The sequence below is a fragment of the Staurois parvus genome, unplaced genomic scaffold (genome assembly GCF_062004578.1).
Source record: "Staurois parvus isolate SC_StPar_1 unplaced genomic scaffold, SC_StPar_1.0 ptg000053l, whole genome shotgun sequence".
NCBI lineage: Eukaryota > Metazoa > Chordata > Amphibia > Anura > Ranidae > Staurois > Staurois parvus.
This window is the reverse complement of record NW_028317849.1, coordinates 2,647,258-2,668,644: the sequence shown is the minus strand read 5'-3', so window position 1 is coordinate 2,668,644 and position 21,387 is coordinate 2,647,258. Positions and strand designations below refer to the sequence as shown.

The 21,387-nt window shown below is 40.8% G+C and overlaps 1 protein-coding gene across 2 annotated transcripts in view; it reads right to left on the bottom strand.

Annotated features, from left to right (window-relative positions):
• Positions 1 to 10,429: 10,429 nt before the first annotated feature.
• Positions 10,430 to 21,387, bottom strand: part of CELF5 (CUGBP Elav-like family member 5) — a 184,028-nt gene continuing 173,070 nt past the window's right edge. For both annotated transcript variants that reach the window (XM_089667192.1, XM_089667183.1), the window contains 4 exons: positions 19,275 to 19,352; positions 15,776 to 15,919; positions 15,404 to 15,567; positions 10,430 to 15,259 (listed from right to left, as the gene is read on the bottom strand). In XM_089667192.1, the coding sequence (XP_089523318.1) occupies positions 15,440 to 15,567; positions 15,776 to 15,919; positions 19,275 to 19,352 (350 nt within the window). In that variant the 3' untranslated portion in view covers positions 10,430 to 15,259; positions 15,404 to 15,439. The remainder of the gene's footprint in view (positions 15,260 to 15,403; positions 15,568 to 15,775; positions 15,920 to 19,274; positions 19,353 to 21,387) is intronic.

Sequence of the window (21,387 nt, the reverse complement as noted above, 5' to 3'; positions counted from 1 at the left end):
CCAGCAGTGCTTGAAGCAGGACCATGGATAAGGGGGTACCATCAGTCCTCCTGTATGGGGCCCAGGTCAGCAGGGGGGCCCAAGCAACTGGGTGAATTGAATGTGGGCAGGGAGGGTGATCGGTGTGGCAGGGGGGCAATTACTGGAACTTATCCCCTGTATATCTCTCTCTGCAGCATCTGAAAACTGTTTTCTTCTCTCCCTCTGGCTTTCAGCTGCTGCAGAGAGAGCCATACAGGGGATTGGTTCCAGTAATTGCCCCCCAGTTGCACCCATCACCCTCCCTGTGCCCCATACATTTCCCCCTGTTGCCCAGGCCCACTTGTGTGCCACCACAGTGCTGCCTGCTTTCCTCCTCCTTCCTTCCCAATGGCAGCTGCAAGCACACAATAGGATCCTTCAGGATTAAGAGTGGGGGAAGGGGCCAGTAAATTTGTTACATTTACCAGCCCCTTCCTTTCCTGAGTGCACACAATGAGTGATTGGTACCGATTATTCACTGTGTTCATTCATGACTGAAGCATAATAAACTGGGTTTTTTTGGGATGGGGACCCTATCAGGTTGGCTGTATGGGGCCCCATAGTTTTCTAATAGCAGCCATGGCTGGAAGTGCAGCGCTGGTTGTGCTTCCTGCCAATAATGAAATTAGAATTTTTACCTTACCCGTCAGCGATCATGACCTAGGATAATCATCATTAGAGGTAACATTTTTGCACAGCCAAAGTTAGAAAATACATTTTTTCCTAGAATTCCGTTATAACCTTAGTGTCCAACTTCTGGTATACAGAAACCTAAAACCTAAACACACCTCACTGCATTGCATATTTGCACCTACCTCTTAAAGCAAAACTAAACTATTGATTTACCTCTTTACCAAACCAGTAACAGCCAAGGCATGCCGTGAACAATAGTTTCACAGTTGCTTGTGCTGTTAAGCCATCAAATGGCCAATGTCATAACTGATCACATATGCAGCACCATGACAACTGCAAATCAAACAGAGGCCAAGATGAAAGCTGTCTTGGCTGTGAAGGATAGGAGGGATTAGCTCTGCTTTAAGGTAGCCCATGCACTGCTGGCTTTTTAAATGAAACTGAACAATTGTGTCATGCTTTTGTGACAAATGTGAATACAAATGTGACATGCCATGTGCAGAAAAAGTCACAGTTTGTATCGTAGTTTGAATCAAATTCCCAACAGTGAGGATAGCTGTCATCAGTTTGAGCTTTTATTGTGCACGATAAAGGTCATTTCGTCCAAAAACCAGCTTTATGGATCACTTGGCCTTTTTTACGTATTCCAAAATATGTAACTTAGAAAAATACCGTGTAAGCATACAATATATTGTTTGCTGCCCTTTTTGTATCAATATGAAAGCAAGTGATGTCAACGCCAGCCATGCAGAAGAATTGATGCACTTGTGGTTGAAGGGGTAGACTGGCCTGATATTTGTGTTCTGAGTTCACTGGCAGCAAATAATTATCTACACAGGACTCAAGCATCAGGCTTGCCACCAGCTAATTATGGCCTCTTTCATAAAACCACTCCCTCTTTCTGCTGCATGTTAATTGCGGTTACATAGTTCTCATTTATTTCAGTGTATTAAATGGTATTACTACAGTCTCAAGCACATGAACTGCCTCAAGCAAAGCGTTTATACCCAAGATAAATTTACGTTATGGATATATAATATGGTGCTTGCGGATGGGCAAGTTGAATGTACAGGATTAGAGGAAGGCCATGGAATTAACAATACGATACTTAACCACTTCAAGTCCGGACACTTTCAACCCCATCCTGTCCAGGTCAATTTTTAGCTTTCAGTGCTATCACACTTTGAATGACAATTGCGCAGTCATGCAACACTGTACCCATATGAATTTTTTTGCATTTTTTTGAGACAGATAAAACTTTATTTTGGTGGTATTTATTCACCACAGGGATTTTTATTTTTTTGCTATATAAATTAAGTCCAAAAATTTTGAAAAAAAAAAAGTGTTTTTATAAAATTTTGCAAATAAATAATCTTTCTTCATAAATCATGGCCAAAATGTATTCAGCTATCTTTTTAGTGAAAAAAAAAAAAAATAACCCAAATTAGTTTATAACAAAAAATTATAATTTTTCAAAAACATTTTTTATATTTTATTTTTTAATATTATTTTTATTTATTTTTAACATACTGCCACCCTAGCAGTACAGTGTCAGCATAGTGACATTGTACTACTCGGGAGGGTTTTTTTTTTTCTTTTTTTACACTGATTGCTTTCTTGTAGCCATTGAGAAATACTGCGAGAGCTGTGATTGGTCACAGTTTGTCACATGGTACAAGGCTGTTGTGATCAGCCTTGTACCATGTGACTTCTGTGATCATTCACAGATTTCACATGTAGTAAGCAATGATGTCAGGAAGTGACATCTTGCTTAGTACTATTCATGTGATTGGCCAATCAGTGATCACATGATCGGGACCTCACACAGAGGTCCCCGTACAGCGAACGGTATTCCGGACACAGGAAATACCATGATTTGAGGCACCGGATTGAGGTGCTGTGTGCTCCCAGGGAGAGTGCACAGGCAGGGAATGCGGGAGGATGTTTCTAAATGGCCACCCGCTCCTGCACTGCTCCCGTCCAGCCATTTATGTACATGGGCCGGATTGGAAGTGGTTAAAATGTTTGGTCGCTTTTGTTGCTTGTTGATTAGAGACTTGACAAAAGCATCTAAATTAAATTACCGCACTGGGGTGATAAAAGGGCATTATTATAACTAGGGAACTGCTCCAGATTGTTTCATGGTTGAAGTGGGCTTATGAGGGTATCAAACAGTTTGTATTTTCTTGGGGATATCATAGCTTTGGTAGGAAACTCTTAGATGTCTATTTATCAATGTTTTCACTCAACTGTCAACAATGATTCACACCTTTTTCATAACATTCAATTAGAAAAATGTGCGACTTTGGGGAGAAAACTTTTGATAAATAGATCCCTTAAAGTGCATGAGTGGCAAATGTTACATCGTATACGTTTTTAATTTGAATAAAGATTTTTGAGATCATACTGATATCATAACCTGAAAAAAGATACTACCTTACTTAAGCCGATCATAGATGGCCTGAATCTCGAGAACCATCTATGAGCAGGCTGATTGTATACAGATAGTGTGTTGTATGACTTGGGTACAACCAGCATGTCAGATTTTCACATGCTATTATTGCCAGCGGCTATAGCTGCTAGGAATAATCACTGTGTTCTCCTGGCTGGAATAGCTCCCCACACCCCCACGCTTGGAGGACACAATAACTCTATTAGAGGGATTCCCCCATCAACACTGACTGTGTTGATGGGAGAATCAAGTAATTTTCTTTCGGGTTGCAGGAAAATCGCATGATTTATGGGCTGCATTAAAGTGTTACTAAACCCGCAACAGTAAAATCAGCCTGTATATGCAATAAAGCGTGCTTGTTATACTCACAGTGGAACCTAAGGGGTTAATACTATGCATTGTGTGAAAAGGCTGTTTGATCCTGTCTTGTCTGATTCTGCCATTTCTTTGCTGTCCCCAATCCATCTGCTAAAATTATTTTTACTAAAATAATTGCATTTCCATGTTGTGTGTACTGTGGGAGACCAGATATAGTGAATGCAGGATCCTGGGTTTAGTAACACTTTAAACTTCTGAAAATACCAAATGGCCTATGATTTTTTTTAGCATCTGTCAGACCAAGTCCTACATACTGCAATTATCTTGGTTGGCCTCCTGTCATATTCATGAGCAGGGGCGGACTGACCATTTAGAAACTCGGGCACTGCCCGAGGGCCCAGGGTCAGTAGGGGGCCCCATGAGATGCCCTGGTACCTTTTTGATAGGCTTTTGTGAGTTTGGGCAAGGACACAGGGGCCCTATGATCCCCTATTGCCCGGGGGCCCCATGAGTCGTCAGTCCGCCCCTGGTCATGAGTGCATATCAGCAGTTACTGGTCTCCTCCACAGTAATGCACAGGCATCTGCCCTGTGCAGTTTTTATTTTTGAATCTTCCATTAATGTATGCCTAAAAGAGGACTAAATACACACTTCTTTTGTTTGAGAAATATATGTAAAGGTGAATTTCAGCCATAACAAAATTCTGTACATGGCTTCATAAAAGCGAAAGCTTGAGCTTCTTTACATTCTCCAAACTCCATTATCTTCCATTCCTGTGGTAGGCCTTTATACAAATATCATCTTTGCTTCTTCATAAAAATAACATGGTTCAGCAGCACTAGGATCCCAGTATAGCCATGTTCTATGAAGGTACACACATAGACTTCTTTTGTCCAGGCTCTCATGAACATCGTGTTTGCCAAAAACGGATAAGTGGGGAAGGGGGTGGGATGAGTTGACAGAGACCTAGCATTTACACAATCCTAAGAATCCATGGCTCTCTATCCCTATATATATATTCCTTGCATACTGTATGAGTTTTATGCTCAGGGGCGGACTGACAACTCATGGGGCCCCCGGGCAATAGGGGATCATGGGGCCCTTGTGTCCTTGCCCAAACTCAAAAAAGCCTATGAAAAAGGTACTAGGGGCATCTCATGGGGCCCCCTACTGACCCCGGGCCCTCAGGCCCGAGTTTCCAAATAGTCAGTCCGCCTCTGTTTATGCTTATCTATATTTATATAGTGTTGAAATTGTCTGCTAAACATTATAAAGTACAGAATCCAGTTTCCTGCCCCTAAAGGAGCCTACAGTCTAGAAGTCTCTGCAACTGATGTACAAGCACACACAGTCTAGGCCAGTTTGGTAAGTAGTAGGGGAGTAACAAGACATCCCTGAGCTCCCTGGCAAAACTTTGTGCCCCCCTCAAAAAAAAAAATCTCCAGCATCCTAATTACCTGAGGACTTTAGCTTCAAGATGTCAATCTCCATAGCAAATACAAGAAAAATAAAATAATACAATAAAACTTCAAATACCAACTATGATATTTGCAAATTCTAGTAAAAATCTATTGTGGGGAAAAAAAGATTTTATACCTGCTTGCAGCAAATATTGAATTTATTGATAACATTCTTAATTGTGTTTTTTTTATATTGAATACAAAATTATTTGCTGTTCTTTTGTTGGTGTTAGGTGGAGAAGTGGTCCTTTATGTTGGCAGTGATTGGGAGAAAAATGCCCCCTTACATTTGTAGGCAGTAGAAGGGAGAATGTCTCATTATTTTGGTGAAAATAGTGCTTCCTTTAATGGTTGTCACTGAGAAGAAAGCCCTTTTACATTCATGGAATAAAGAATGCCCTTTACAATGGTGGTTATTGGGAAGAATGCCCCTTACATTGGCAGTCATTGGCAGAAAGAAAAAAACCCCTTATATTGGTGGTTAGTAGGAGGAACTTTGTACACCTACACTGATGGTCAGATGGAGTAAATATATACCCTTACACTGGTATTCAGTGAGAAGAAGAATGCCCACTTACATTGGTGGTCAATGGGAGAATGTTTTGTGTTCTGAGGGAAAAGATGCTTCTTTGCCGAGCGTGCTGCTGGTTCTGCCAAATGACAGCATTGCCAGACCTATGAGTCCACTATTAAGTGGGAGAACTATCCGCCCAGTTACTACATGCACTGGCAACACTGGCTAGACACAGGGGAGATATGTGCTGGTAAGGAAAGCCATATGTGGCTTTGCAACTCCCCCCCCCCCCCACTAGTACCCCATCATCCATTGGCACTACTATGGCGGCAATTTAATTCGTGGTTAGTAGCCAGTTCAACCACTAGTATATTTTTGTATTGTTTGTTAAGAGCCACAAAGCTTGAGAAAACCCATACAAACACATATAACATTAAAACTCCATGGGACATGTGACTACAAGGGGAAGTGGTAACTACTAACCCTCCAAGTAGACGATGGACTAAACAAGGAACATAGAGCTCTTGGAAAGCTCCCTACTCTTTTCTCCTGGTTTTCTTCCATTCATATCAGACCATATTAGGAATATTTCATTCTGGAATCATAAAATTATTTTTAAACCAAGCAGTGACTACCAACAATAGTGCAACTGATATGAGTATCTTCTGTTTATTAAGGAATTGGCAAACAAAACCCCTCATAGTCTGGATCCTTTCTAGACATAGGAGTTGTCTGAAGAGTGTATAATCAGGGGTCAGACGATATTGCAATAATTTCTGAAATGTACTCATATTATATGTTAAACTCAAGTGTAATTTACTTTCCAAAGAGTCCTCCTTTTATTCTGTTATAATTACCTTTTCTTTATAAAATGTATGGCAGCTCTCTACTTTAATGCCCATATGAGATGTGCATCCACACAGAATGACGTCTTGTATGAGTGGGAGTCTGCAGTACAAAGTAGCTGTACATACTGTAAAGCAGAGGTAGGTCTAGGGGGGAGAGCTTACAAAATGAAGTGGACTTGAGTCAAGTTAATGCACCATGAGTGTGTCTCAGTACAATTATACCTGATCCATATATCAGCACACCACTAGTTCTACTACAAATAAGAACTATTTAAAGTTAAATATAAGGCAGGCACAGAAGTTGAAGTTTCGGATAGTATAGATTTTTCTATTTCACCAATATGTATTCTTTCTGTGTTATATTAAACTACATGTTGTTCTGTAGTATGCTGACATCTAGTGGCAATTTAGAGCCACTATAACCTGTTCACACATGTGATTTGGTATATCCCTCTGCCCCCCCCCCTATTTAGTGCTAGTTAATTCAGTCCTGGCTAGACCCTCCCTGTTCACTTAGCCATTAATAGCACTTTGCCGTGGCAGGATTTTTCATACACTTCAAAAGACTGGAATAGCATCCTTTGCAATTACCCACAGTGAATTGTGTCAGATTCAACTTCTGTGTCTTACTAAAGAGTTAACCTCCTTAGTGGTGTTCCCGAGTGTAGCTCGGGGTAGAATTTCTATACCAAAATCGGTAACCCCAAGCTACACTTGGGCTTACCATGCAGCGTTCTCTGGGGGTCCCTGCAGCACTTACCTTGTCCTTCGCTCCCACGATGGGTCCCCTGCAGCGTCCCCGTCCATCTCCTCCGGCGGATGCCGGCATCTGACTTCCGTGTTCCGGTCCCCGTGACGTCGGAACGTTCGGGCGCGGAACCGGCGGGAAATTTAAAATTTTTAAAAAATGACATATTTGCTGTCATTGCTTTTTCACTGCATTTCACATACATTTTGTCCCCACTGCTTTGTCCTGTGCCCTGCCTGCATTTTGAATGTTCTTTCTGCCTGGAAACTTAGAAAAGTCCATGGCGGCCAAAAAGCGTCCCTTTACGTCAAAAGCGGTTTTAGAACAGCGATAGTAAATCAGAACCACTTGCAGAATTGAGTGATAATGATTTGTGGGGAAATTCGTCATCAGACACTGAAAACAATTTTGCGACTTTGCTCAGCGATGTGCGAATTTGCCTCTGTATTTCAAATTTCAGTGTGTTTGGTTTGATTATATTATTGAATTAAATTTATTATTATTATATTATTATTTTTTATGATTATTTATTAAATTATAATTTATGATTTCGTGTTTCAAGTTTTATCATACCCGGGATGTTTAATAGACTCTTTTTCGGATAGATTTCAGTGAGTTATTCCTAAAAATTACAGCCTACAATAAAAAACTACATATTTCCATGCAAAAAAATGGTATCGCTTTCAGCACAAAAAACTGGAAAGAATCATACCGCCAAGGAGGTTAAAGTATAACTAAAGGCAAACTTTTTTTCTTTAGTTATGGATAGAATGGAGCGGGATTAGAACACCTGTTGGATTTTTATTGCTATCTGTGCCTCCATTAGGGAGGTTCACCCCTCTGTTTGTCCTGTTTACCATTATCATTGAAATTGAAAGAAAATCCAAAATTTTGGGTTGTCCCCAGAAAAGTAATAGAAGGGAAATCTTCCAATTGTGACCTCCAAGGAATTCTCTTAATTTTCAGGTATTTCTTCTTGCTTCTTGTTTGGCTATGGGACAGGATGTGATGGGAAATCTCTACAATGTGACATAAATGGCGGAAAAATCTGACAGGGGTTGTAATCCTCCCTTGCTCTATCCAAAATGGAAAAAAAAAAGTTTTGCCTACAGTTCTACTTTAAGCTGCTTGTGGATGGTGCCAGGTCAGCAGGTGACTCAACTGTCTGGACACACTGGGTCTATAGTGTTTACAAATGGCGGTATATATAGTGGGATTTATTTATTTTTACTAGTAATGGCGGCGATCAGCAACTTATAGCGGGACTGCGGGACTGCAGGACTGCGGCGGGCATTCGGGCACTGACATCCCCAGTGACACCAATATAGTCATCAGTGCTGATAAAAAGCACTGACACTGTACTAATGGCACTGGGCAGGAAGGGGTTAACATGTGGGGTGATCAAAGGGTTAACTGTGCGCTGTGTGTGTTTTACTGGTGGGCTGTGTGTTTGTGGTTCACTATAAGCACACTGCTTTGCATGGCTGTGAGAGACACGGCCGTAAATGGCAGCACAGGTAGGGCGCGTGCACCTCCTACCCAGAAATGCAAAATCATGTATATATACACATGATTGTGTGTGCCTGTGCAGCCCTCTAGCAGTATTTCTGCAATAGGGTGGATGGGAAGCTGTTAAAGTGTTACTAAACCCACAATAGTAAAATCAGTCTGTATATGCAGGAAAGTATGCTTGTTATACTCACTTTGGAACTGAAGGGGGCAATTCTCTGCATTGTGTAAAAATGCTGTTTTATCCTGTCTTATCTGACCCTCACCTTTTTCCAGTTTCCCCCTCTTATATCGTGTGGAGATAATACTCAATCTGGTGTGTATTGCTACAGAGGTTTTTTTTTTTTGGAAGAGTGCATGTGATCAGCACTGCCTTGACAGAGGTAAGGGGTTCTGCATCCTCCTAGAGAAAACTCCTCCTACAAACGTTAACCAGTGCTCTTCTGAATACTGATAGAAGTCACAAGACTGATTTAAATGCTGATGAGAAAAGGTATTTAGCAGTTTATATTTACTAAAACAATTGCATTTCAATGTTCTGTGTACTGTGAGAGACCAGATATAGTGAATGCAGGGTCCTGGGTTTAGTAACACTTTAAATTGAGACAGCAAACATGGGAAGAAGATACTAATGGGAGATCGAGGGAAATGGTATAAGGGCAACTGCGTTTGTAACATGTTACATCCTGAATATGGATTTGACTGTTACAAAAGGTGAACTTATCCTTTAACCTTTGAAGCAGTAATGATCATGCATTGTCCATTCACCACCATACACATAACTCTATTAATGCTGGACATGTACATATTTATTAAATATTTCAATATTTGACTGATTTGATGGGATGGAAGTGACTGGATGGGTTTGGAAAATTCAAATCATTTCAGGCCATTAACACTAATGGTGGTGATGGTGAATGTTAGATAGCAGCATGATTCGGGGACAGCGTGTGTTAAACCTAGGACCCCATAATGGCTCAGCATTACTAGATACATTAGGAAGAGGTGAACAATATTATGGACAGAAGGCCAATGTTAATTTCATAGTTTTGACAGAACCTGATTCTTTTGTTAGAATTTATGCAGGGGTGTACCTTTCATGCTCCTGTTCTAGATGAGAGTTGATGCACTGGAGTCTTTCACCCGTACTATGATGCCTATGTATGGGAGTCATCCGGTGATCTCTACTTAGAGTGGGTCCATCAAAACGCAACAGAAGCATAAGTATAACGTAGGAAAAAATGGCAGTCTGGGCCCCATCTACACTCACCAGCCACTTTATTAGTTACACCTTGCTAGTGCAAAGAAAATATCCTCCACACCATTATACCACCACCACCATCTGAACCGTTGCTACAAGGCAGGATGGATCCATGCTTTCATGTTGTTTAGACCAAATCCTGACCCTACCATCTAAACATCACACCAACCAGTCTGTTCATTCTCCTCTGACATCAACAAGGCATTTTTGTCCACACAACTGCTGCTCACTGGGTATTTTCTCTTTTTTGGACCATTCTCTGTAAACCCTAGAGATGGTTGTGCGTGAAAATCCCGGTAGAGCAGCAGTTTTTGAAATACTCATACCAACCCATCTGGCACCAACAACCATGCCACAATCAAAGTCAATTAAATCCCCTTTCTTCCCCATTCTGATGCTCTGTTTGAACTTCAGCAAATCGTCCTTGCCATGTCTAGATGCCTGAATGCACTGAGTTGCTGCCATGTGATTGGCCGACTAGCAATTTGTGTTACCAAGTAATTGAACAGGTGTACCAAATAAAGTGGCCGGTGGGTGTATCAGGCTCATGAGCAGTGTTACCTTTCTTCCACTGTAGATGTAAGCACACACATGCACAATATTCTAATATCCTGCAACATAAATTGATAAAGAAAACATTAAGAAAGGACAAGCAGACACTCAGCCTTAAGAATTAGCTTTTAATTCTTTCATAAATGGCAGCTGTTCTGAACACCTGGATTTTTCTGTCACAGATAAATTCTTATACACACCCAGGGAATGTGCGGCCCAGGTGAAGTATGAAGAGGCTGTGATGCAGAGAAAGCACTTGCTCATATGAGCACATGAGGCACAGGTCCATGTGCTGCCCAATCCTCCGGTGCCAAATTAGCACTGAATACGATATGATAATTAATCACTGACAGCCCTGAAGATTTCCTGCTCACGTTGGTGGCAATCTTGGAAACTCTCTGTACAAGATGAATAAACCAATGGCAATGCGAGCTGTGGAGGTTGATGTGAGAAATTTCAGTGCTAAACAATTAGCTGCTTTAACCCTTTTCCTCATCTGGCCTTAACGAGGTTAAACTGTGCTTAGTCTTTCTTATGAAAAATCCTTTATAGCTCATGTAATATATTTACTTGTATTTTGTACGTCAAGCTCAGCGTTAAGCCACAAGCCTCATTATCTTCATGGAAAAAAAAAAAATCTAGTTTATAGTATTCAGTCCTAGACCCTACAGAATTTACGGTGGTAAATGTCTCAAGCCTTCCTGCATCAGAAAGGGCCCACTCACATAACACCGCAATCTGGTTTGAACTCCAACTGGCATTAAATTTAGTAGGAGGCCTGTAATACAATAACTATAACAACACAATTGTGGCCCGTCTGACAGTGGAAAATAGGTTTTACAAGTAGTAATCTGTGTTATCCTCTGCAGCACAAATATAATCTTATGTCTATATATATACACATAGTGCCTTTCAGAGACCCTGCAACAGCGAATATGGGTAGGGGGAAGATGTTTTTCATCTACAGAAGCATAACAGTGACATCCTTTAGGAAACCTGCACTTTGTGATGCTGCCATCCATTTAGAGAAGAGGGTAAACTGATAATTAGTGGTAATTATAGACTGAAGAACCGGGAGAGGTAAAACAAGCCCAGAAGCCCCCTTCCTTCTTGTGCTTAACCAGGGCCTCTTCTTTTCACATCTGAGATAAGGAATGTTTGAAGTATAAAAATGGTATTTACAAGTGACCACAGATGCAACGACCCCTTGTTCCTGGGGTAGGCTGTTACCTCATTACTGCACTGAGTAGGCTGAAGAAATTAGCAAAACTTTGCTGGTTGCCTTCGCGTCAAATGATCTTTTCTAATTTACCAGTGACCACTGTACCTCATGCCTTGTGGATGCTACACTACAATAACCCCGCTTAATCACACCTAACGTCTACATATTCCTAAAAGCCCCAGTTGGATTTTCTCAGTAAGACATTATAAATCCTTAGCGTTTACATGCCCATGTGCTTTAGGCCACGTTGGCCAAAAACAAATGTAATCATCACCTACAGTGCATCCAGAAAGTATCCACATTGCTTAACTTTTGCCACATTTTGGTATTTTACAGCCTTATTCCAAAATGGATTAACTTCATTTTTTTCTTCAACATTCTACAAACAGTACCCCACAATTACAACTTGAAAGAAGTGCGTTTTGAAATCTTTGCAATTTATTAAAAGAAAAAAACAAATAAAAACACATGTACATAAGTATTCACAGCCTTTGCTCAATACTTTGTTGAAGCACTTTTAGCACCAATTACAGCCTCAAGTCATTTTGAGTATGATGCTACAAGCTTGACAGACTTATTTTTGGGCAATTTCTCCCATTCTTCTTTGCAGTACCTCTCAAGCTCCATCAGGTTGGATGGGGAGCGTCGGTGCACAGCCATTTTCAGATCTCTCCAGAGATGTTCAATCGGATTCAAGTCTGGGCTCTGGCTGGGCCACTCCAGGACAGTCACAGAGTTGGCCTGTAGCCACACCTTTGTTAAGTAGACTGTGTGCTTAGGGCCGTTGTCATGTTGAAAGATGAACCGTTGCCCCAGTCTAAGGTCCAGAACGCTCTGGAACAGGTTTTCATCAAGGATGTCTCTGAACATTGCTGCAATCATCTGTCCTTCTATCCTGACCAGTCTCCCAGTTCCTGCCGCTGAAAAAACATCCCCACAGCATGATGCTGCCACCACCATGCTTCACTGTAGGGATGGTATTGGCCAGGTGGTGCGTGGTGCCTGGTTTCCTCCAGACATGATGCTTGGCATTCAGGCCAAAGAGTTCAATCTGTGTTTCATCAGACCAGAGAGTTTGGTTTCCCATGGTCTGAGAGACCCTCAGGTACCTTTTGGCAAGCTCCAGGTGGGCTGCCATTTGCCTTTTACTGAAGAGTGGCTTCCGTCTGGCCACTCTACCATACAGGCCTGATTGGTGGAGTGCTGCAGATATAGGTGTTCTTCTGGAAGATTCTCCTCTCTCCACAGAGAAATGCTGGAGCTCTTTCAGAGTGACCATCCAGTGCTTGGTCACCTCCCTGGCTAAGGCCCTTCTCCCTCGATTGTTCATTTTGGCCAGGTGGCCTGCTCTAGGAAGATTCCTGGTGGTTCCAAACTTCTTCCATTTATGGATGATGGAGGCCACTGTGCTCATTGGGACCTTCAATGCTGCAGAAATTTTTCTGTACCCTTCCCCAGATCTGTGCCTTGATACAATCCTGTCTCGGAGGTCTACGGACAATTCCTTGGACTTCATTGCTTGGTTTGTGCTCTGATATACACGGTTAACTGTTGGACCTTATATAGACAGGTTTATGCCTTTCCTAATCATGTCCAATCAACTGAATTTCCCACAGGTGAACTCCAATCAAGTTGTGGAAACAGCTCAAGGATGATCAGTGGGAACAGGATGCACCAGAGCTCAATTTTGAGTGTCATGGCAAAGGCTGTGAATACTTATGTACATGTGTTTTTTTTGTTTTTTATTTTTAAGAAATATGCAAAGATTTCAAAACTAACTTCTTTCATGTTGTCATTATGGGGGTATTATTTGTAGAATGTTTCGGGAGAAAATTAATTTAATCTATTTTGGAATAAGACTGTAACATAACAAAATGTGGCAAAAGTTAAGCGATGTGAATACTTTCTGGATGCACTGTATGTAGCACAGGCAGCCATTTTATCGACTGAATCAACATTTTTTGAGAAAAGCAAATGATTTCACACGGTGGTGTCATCATTCTGCAGAAGGCTGATTTCAGCCCTTAAAATAGCTGCTTGTTGTGCATATAGGTGCAGTTTAAATGTTAATCCTTTCATATTCATATACAATGTGCTTAAGACTATTCTAAATAAATTGTAAATCCTTTCTTATCAGTATACAAGTGCGATAAGTTTTATTTATTAATAAATGGACCTATAATGCAGAATGTCAGATTCACATAGATGCATATTAATGGTCACGAACTGATGCTCATTTTAAGGGACAAGTTTTCATGATGTGTATTGAACACTACAGAGTGCTTAAGACTATATCATCCTCGTCATGATTTTATTATTTTTGTCTTTTTTTTAAGTTAATATTTACTACACTGAAATCATACAGCTTACCTAACCATGGTATCATGATAAAGATTACAATCTAGCAAGGCCCATGTAGATCATTCCATTAATGCAATTAGCCGCTTGTTCCATGGCAAGATGCTGGCAGCCATGCACTGGGCAAGGATACAAATTGGCATACAATTATATTTTATGAATATTATGCATCTGAACAGGTGTACGCTGTGTTTTTTTTAATCCAAAATCCACACCAAGCTGAAGTTTGCTGCATCAGCTTAGTGTTGGATCAAACTGATGTTCTCTACTCTGGCAGACTAGATGTCAGCATTTGCCTCACTTGGCCCTTAAAACTGTATTAATTAAAACAGATCTTTTGTAATTCTGACAAAGCCTAAACCCTCTTTTAAGCAGTCATAGAAATATTCTCTAAACAGAAAAGCAGCGGTGGCAGTTTGGGGAATTGACATTGGCGAAAAACTTTGCACATCCTGACTTTCTAGTATGAAAGATGCTATGATACTCTAAGCATTCAAGCATTTTCTTTAAAGAGACCATTAACTCCTTGTTAACAGAAAGGGAGGTTGGGTAGGTAGCAGGTAAACTCTGCTGTAAGAATGAGGCATGGATATCAGATTCAGCTTCTCTTCTGCAGTCTCCCCGCAGAACAACATTGAGTGGTTAAGTCCTCCCCAGTCCTGAAAGATGCAGAGCAGGGTTTTGGAGCAGATGCAAAAGTCCAGCCCTTTTTCTGGGGGGCCAGGCGTATGAGCAGCAGACAAATGGAAACTTCCCTGTGAGTGTGGGGGGGCTGCTTTGTAAACATGACCTTTGAACTCTGTTGAGCTCCACTCCTGCCCACCCAGAACACCCTGTCCTCCGCAAATAACCAACAAAAAAATCTAGAACAAAATAAACAATGTTTTAACACCATCCCACATTGCTCGGCCCTCTGGCAGTGAAAGGGGTGTGGTATGTTGCATTGGGCCTCCCCAATAAATAAATATGTTCATATAAATACGTAAACAGTTCTTTGCACTGCAAATCAGTAGACACTCTTATGGTGGGGGTTTGCCACCTGAAGGGCATCACCCTATACCCCCTCTTGTATTTGGTCATTTAAAGGAGGTCATCAGGTGTAAGTTTGTTCCATCAGGGGTGATCTTTCTTGGGCGTTCAGCAGACAGACATAGAACACTCACAAGACACAACCTTGTGTTTAGGTAGCTTGGTTCTTGCTGCTTCTCCCCATAGTCACCTTTTTATTTTTTGGTCCTTGAGTGTGGGTGAGGGACAAAGGTCATGAGGCTCAAGGGTGGGAGGGAGTGTTTAGTAGGAAAAAGTCTTCTTTTTCCCTTAATCCTATAGGGAAGGATTCAGGAGTCAAAGGTCCATTGTGTACCTGTGGCATGAAAGACAAAGGAGTGTCAGAGGTTTTAGCTCCAAAAGCCAAAATAAGACAGCACAAAGGAGGGAATTAATCCAGTATATCATTCCCCGGTATAATCAACTGATAAAATTGGAAGTAGTATAAAGGAGACTATACCTGTATGATCAGGAGGGCCTATCGGCCTGTGGGTGGTCAGTATGGTTGGCTTGTGTCCTTGGGCCTCTTTAGCTGGACCTTAAGCCTTTTCATTCCTATTTGAAATCCATTCATGGCTTGGATTGCCGTTTGAGCACTGGATGGATTATCAAAACTGACAAATCCTGGTGAATGAGGTAAAAACAAGATTTAAAAGTAAAAATACACTTAAGTATTTGGCTTTCTTGTTTATGATCACTTGGTTTTATATTTCATGGTGGCAAATTACTATCCCTGACTAATGAAAAGATGCACAAAAAATACAGTTATAACGTGCCCCTTAAATAAAATAAATCCAGCTTTATACTCTGACTGATTCTGATTAGAACTCACCAAAACATTTGCTCTGATTGGTCGCTCGATCCATGAACACTTTGGATGAAATGATGTTTCCAAAGGGCAGAAACATTTGTGTAAGCTCATTATCCCCAAACTCTTGGGGCAGGTGATAGATGAATAGGTTACAGCCCTCGGGTCCTGTGAAATGATCACAGAGATATATATTACAAAGATGGATTACGTTTTTTTTGTACTCTGAGAGCACACAGCAACTGTCCAAGAAAGTGTATTTATGAATTAATGCTTTATCTTCTGTGGCTTCAAGGGAACCTCACAAAATACAATTCCGTTGTCTATGTACCACCTGTACATTCTCATGTTTTTTCTAGATATATGTATTATATTTGTATTTTTGTTATACGCTAATAAAACCTTTTGTAAAAGAGCCTCATAAAATACTGTAGCGCTTAGGCTAGGTTCACATCTGTGCGGGTGGTACCGCTGCAGATCCGCAGAAAAATATATGCAGCTGCACCACCCGCACAGAGGAATGCGGACCCGCGTGTGGGTGCCATTAATTCTAATGGCACGCCGCCCGCACTGGAAATTGCAACCATCCTGGGAACCTCGGTTCCTGTGCAGGCTGTGTTTTCCAAAGAAGTGCAGGGACTTCTTCCCTGCATGTCCTGGGGCATGGGAGCCCATTCAAATGAATGGGCTCTCATGCCCGTGCAAAACGCAGCCCACACAGCCGCATATATGTGAACCGTGGGTTAAGCTAAATAACCTTATAGGTTTTTCATAACACCTAAATGAGCTTGTTGGAAATCCCATTTAAAACCATGAGCATTATTATGGAGGTGATACCACCCTTCCCTTTCTGGCTAGAACAGTCACCACTCTTCTGGGAAGACTTTCCACAAGATTTTGGAGTGTGTGACTTGGAAAGGGGAAAAGATCTGCCCATTTAGCCAAAAGAGCATTTGCAGGGTAAAATAATGATGTTGGATGAGAAGACCTACTGTAGCTCACAAATGGCATTATAATTCATCCCAATGTTGTTCGAAGGAAAAGATAACAGGGCTCCAAGCTGCTTGAATTCCTCCACACTATACTCATCAAACTATGTCTTAATGGGCCTGTCTTTGTGCACAAGTGCACAGTTATGATGAACAGAAATGGGCCTTCCCCAAAATGTTGCCACGTGGTTGAAAGTGCAAAATTGTCTAAAATGTGTTTGTATGCTATAGCATTAACAGCATCATCCTCTGGAAACATCTGCACTCAATGATTTGGAGGGGTGTCCATTTAGTGTAGGTGCCCATTTAGTGTAGGTGTGATGGTCAGGTGCCTACAAAAATTTAGCCATATAGTGTTTACCATGTTGCTTACCACCATGTTTGGTTTGAATGCTCCTGTATACATTGGCAGTGGTAATGCAGGACCCATATGCTTTTCCCTTTATTATAATGCATCAAAAATGCTAACTGACATATTTAGCAACACAACCCCCTGCATGATGATTGCAGGAAAGAATTATGTGACTCACTTCAAGGATTTTCTTCTACAGTACAAACAGGAGTTGATTGTTTCCTTTGTGTATGAATATAGTGATGTCAAGTGAGATAGATAATGGCATCAGAAAAAGAAGAATGAGCAAACCTACCTGGGTTTGCTTTGGGAGCATTTTTACAAAACTTGCTCAAAGGTTGAAAACTTAGTGAAAAAACTATCTAAGTTTATGGGAGAATGAATCTTGTTATTTAATGCTGGCAGTTTGTAGGCCTAATAAGCATGTAATTGTCAAACAAACGGCATAGAAAGCCAGGCACGGCAAAGCAGAACATGCACCAATGCAAAAAGGAAAAAAAAATTTAAATAAATCACTCTCTCTACTTTCACAGAATTGTCAGTTCTCCCAATAAACAGTAACACACACTGACAATATGGCTGCTGTGAGTGTTTTATAGAAAGGGAGCGGGGTTATCCTTCAACTTATTGGCTTGTGAACTTCACAAATCCTTGGGATTCATTACAATCCCATGGCAGCAAAGAATGCAGACCCCACCCATAATCAGAAGCACTCTCTGGAAAACCATGAAGTAGCCTCACATTTCTGGTCAAAGAGAACAAGGCCACTACTAAGTGCTGCAGCCACTTTTTTAGGCGTTTTTTTGAAAATGCAATTTTATATTATGTATGTGTAATTTTCCTATACCTTCCTTTCAATAAAACATAATAAAAGAAAAAGCAATAGAATACAGTCTGAAGAGGCCCATAAAAGCTGATTATCTCCATTAACATAACCAGCCACAAGAACATTCTTAACATGAAGGGCACATTGTATTCTGGGATGCTAAAGATGACAACCAGCTAAATGTAAATACTATATTGCAATATTCTATGGAGTACAAGTCTGTACAATATATACATATATATATATATATATATATATATATATATATATATATACATACATACATATACACACACACATTCAGACATGAAATATGACATTCAGACATGAAATACGTATGCACAGAGAACACAGCTATAAAACAAATACTGCTTGCTCTGCTGAGTTCAGACTAATGCTTTTTATTGAAATGCTCGATATCTTGTTCTTGCACTGATGAGATGGGCATATTTATGTATTATACCTCTCACAATGGAAGCATTACATGTTCACGTCTTTGAACATAAATAAAGTAAACCAGCCACAAACCTTGGAAATTCAAACTAATCATATGATGGAAAAACCCAGAAAAGTTAAGGTTACTTTCAGTAAAAAATGCTTGCCAAAATGATCAGTAGATCCAGAGGCAGAGACAGCTGAAGTTAAGTGCAAATCTTTTCCTGTAAAAGTCAAATTTCCTCCTTTCCCTCCTGCCTCCAGAGCCTGATGCAATGGGTCACATCACTGACCAAAATGGCAGCATGTGAGAGGGCAGGACAAAGCTTGCTTTTTAAGCAAAAAGTTAAGATTTGCATATAACTTTACTTAAACCATTGAACAATTAAATGCAGTATTAAGTAGCCTCCAGTTATGTATTTTTTTCATATGTTTACTTTAAAGCTAAACTCCAGCCAAACAGCTAAGTACACAAATAAAATGGGATAAAATATTAACTGCAAAGAAATATTGTATTTCTGTTCATCCAGTCCAATTATACAGTTCTGTGGCACAGCAAAGCCCTTTTTGGCAGAGAAGGAGATCCGATCTTTCTGTTCCACAGTTTAGCAACAGCTACAGGTTTCTCGAGTCTGCGACTGAACAGTGAAAAGAGAAGCGCAGCTGAATGATGGGATCATCCCTCTGTTATTCTAATTTCTCCTCCTGTTGTCCTTTTTAGTACATGAACACTGCAGATCATCTGACTGTCTACTTGTGGTGCCTCTCCTTCTCCCAATCTGATCTCTGCTGTAGACAGGATTGCAAGATAATTTCTAATATATATATGCCCAAAGTTCTGCTTTAAAGAGGCCGGGTTTGTGAAGTGTTTACTTTAAACGTTGAATTTAGAGGATTAAAGGTCTCCATCAGCACTCTTACCTTCACGTTGTTGCAGGATAGGAGGAGGCTGTGGGGTGCTGTGTGTGACAGGTGTAAGAGCTGCAGTGGGATAAATAGCTGTGGTGTGGAAAATAAAATAAAATTATTAACTTAGAGGGCGTGAAAAAAAATGGCATACAGTTACATGTTTATCAAAGCAGCAGTTCAAAATATAGCCCTTGCAACTAGAAATCCACCGTTACATATCAAAGGAGAACAAGGGGAAGCTGAAAGGCACCTGTGGAGAAAGCAAGGGAAGGGTATATCCACTCATTCTACTCATTCTTGTGTCAGGAGACCAGCAAATCCCTGGTCTATAATCCTGCTCCATAGGAAGTGATCTGAACCAAAATGATGTTTTAATCCTGGGGTAGGCTACATCACATAACAAATGACACCTCCCATGGTAAGCCCATCTAAAGCAGACCTGGCAGTAAAATGCGAGGTCTGCTCAAATTTCCTGGGCCTATCCCCTTAAAAATCACCACTATTAGGTAGGAAATGTACTTGTAAAGAAAAAAGATGTAGAGTTATTTTAGCTTTGTCTTCTACGAATAGTAAGTGATTCGTAAAGGGGGAGGGGGCCAGAACAGTTTAAACGAACCAGGCGTTTTACTGCAAGGTCCACTTTAACCCTTTGGCAGGAAACAGATGTATGGGAGGATCAGGGCACAAGTAAAGTGGAGCTAACAACGTGGAGATGTTTTATAGGGAACATCTAAAAATGTTAATTGTGCCTAAGCAATATCAAAGACAAAATGTAACTTTTGTCTTCAATGTCTCCTGAAAAATAGCAGAGACTTTATTGACATTCAGGCTCATAACTGCATGTCTGCAGTGTGAGATCTAAGGCACTGCTGCATCTGACCGCTAATCTCAGGAGCTTTGGTAATGTCACTACGGTGCTGCTCACTGTGCTCCTTGCTGGAGAGAGAGATGCACCAGATGACCTGTTGCCAAGGAACTCTCTGTTTTTGCTTCATCTATTATGTGGATCTGAACTCTGCACCTTTCCTGCTGCTTCTTGAATATCCCCCATCAGTCAACAGAAAACCAATCATCAGGGGCAGCTATTACATGAGGGAAAAAAAATTGTCTCTATAAGGCCATTTCTAAAGACGTGGCAAATGAGTATTAGGGTACTTATCAGCTGCAGGAAACCACAGGTAATACTGGTGACTTGCCATTTGTCATCTACTTGTCTTTTTTGGGACCAGTTTGCACAGTACAAGTCCTCTTTAAAATGGCTGACGTTTTAAATAATAGTTAACATTAATCGCATGATTGTTTTGAAAAGTCCTAAAAAATTTTTTTTAAAAATTGCATACTGTATACAATATAAAACAGATATAAAATCCCTTGGATAGTAAGTTCACCTTTAAAAAACAAAACAAAACATACATATGTTTTTATATATATATATATATATATATATATATATATATATATATAAAAAGATTTGGCTCCTCCAGGGGAGAGGAAGGAGAGTTAACCATGGCTGGGCCATGGGAGCCTATGGGTGATGTTGCAGATCTCAGGACATTTTAAAGCAGAACTAAACCCATCAATTTAATAGTTTAAACAAACAGTTACATTCCCAGCATTTCGAGAATGCTGTCACATTTGCTTATGCTGTCAAGCAAACTATCAAATCATCAAATGGCTGGTGTCATAACAGATCACATGTGCAGCCTCATGGCATTTGCAGATCAACTAGAGGCCAAGATGGCAGCTTCCTTGACTGAAAAGGATATGAGAGTTTAGTTCTGCTTCAAAAATAGTTAGACTTTGGCTTTTCTTCCACTTTACGATATCCTGTGATTGACTATTAAAGTGGTTCTAAAGACTTAAGGTTTTTAAAAATCCTTCTATGTACAGCAGCCCCACCCCCCAGTCCCCCAATACTTACCTGAGCATTGGCTCTCTGGGGATTCTCTCTCCTCAATGGCTGAGACAGCATCGGGAGCCTTTGGCTTCTGTTGCTGTCAATCATAGCCAGTAAGCCATTGAGGAGAGAGAGGGGGTGGGTCCAAGCCAAGCTCTGTGTTTGAATGGACACGCAGAGCCTGCTTTGGTGCCCCTATAGTAAGCTGTTTGCTCTGGGGGCACTTGG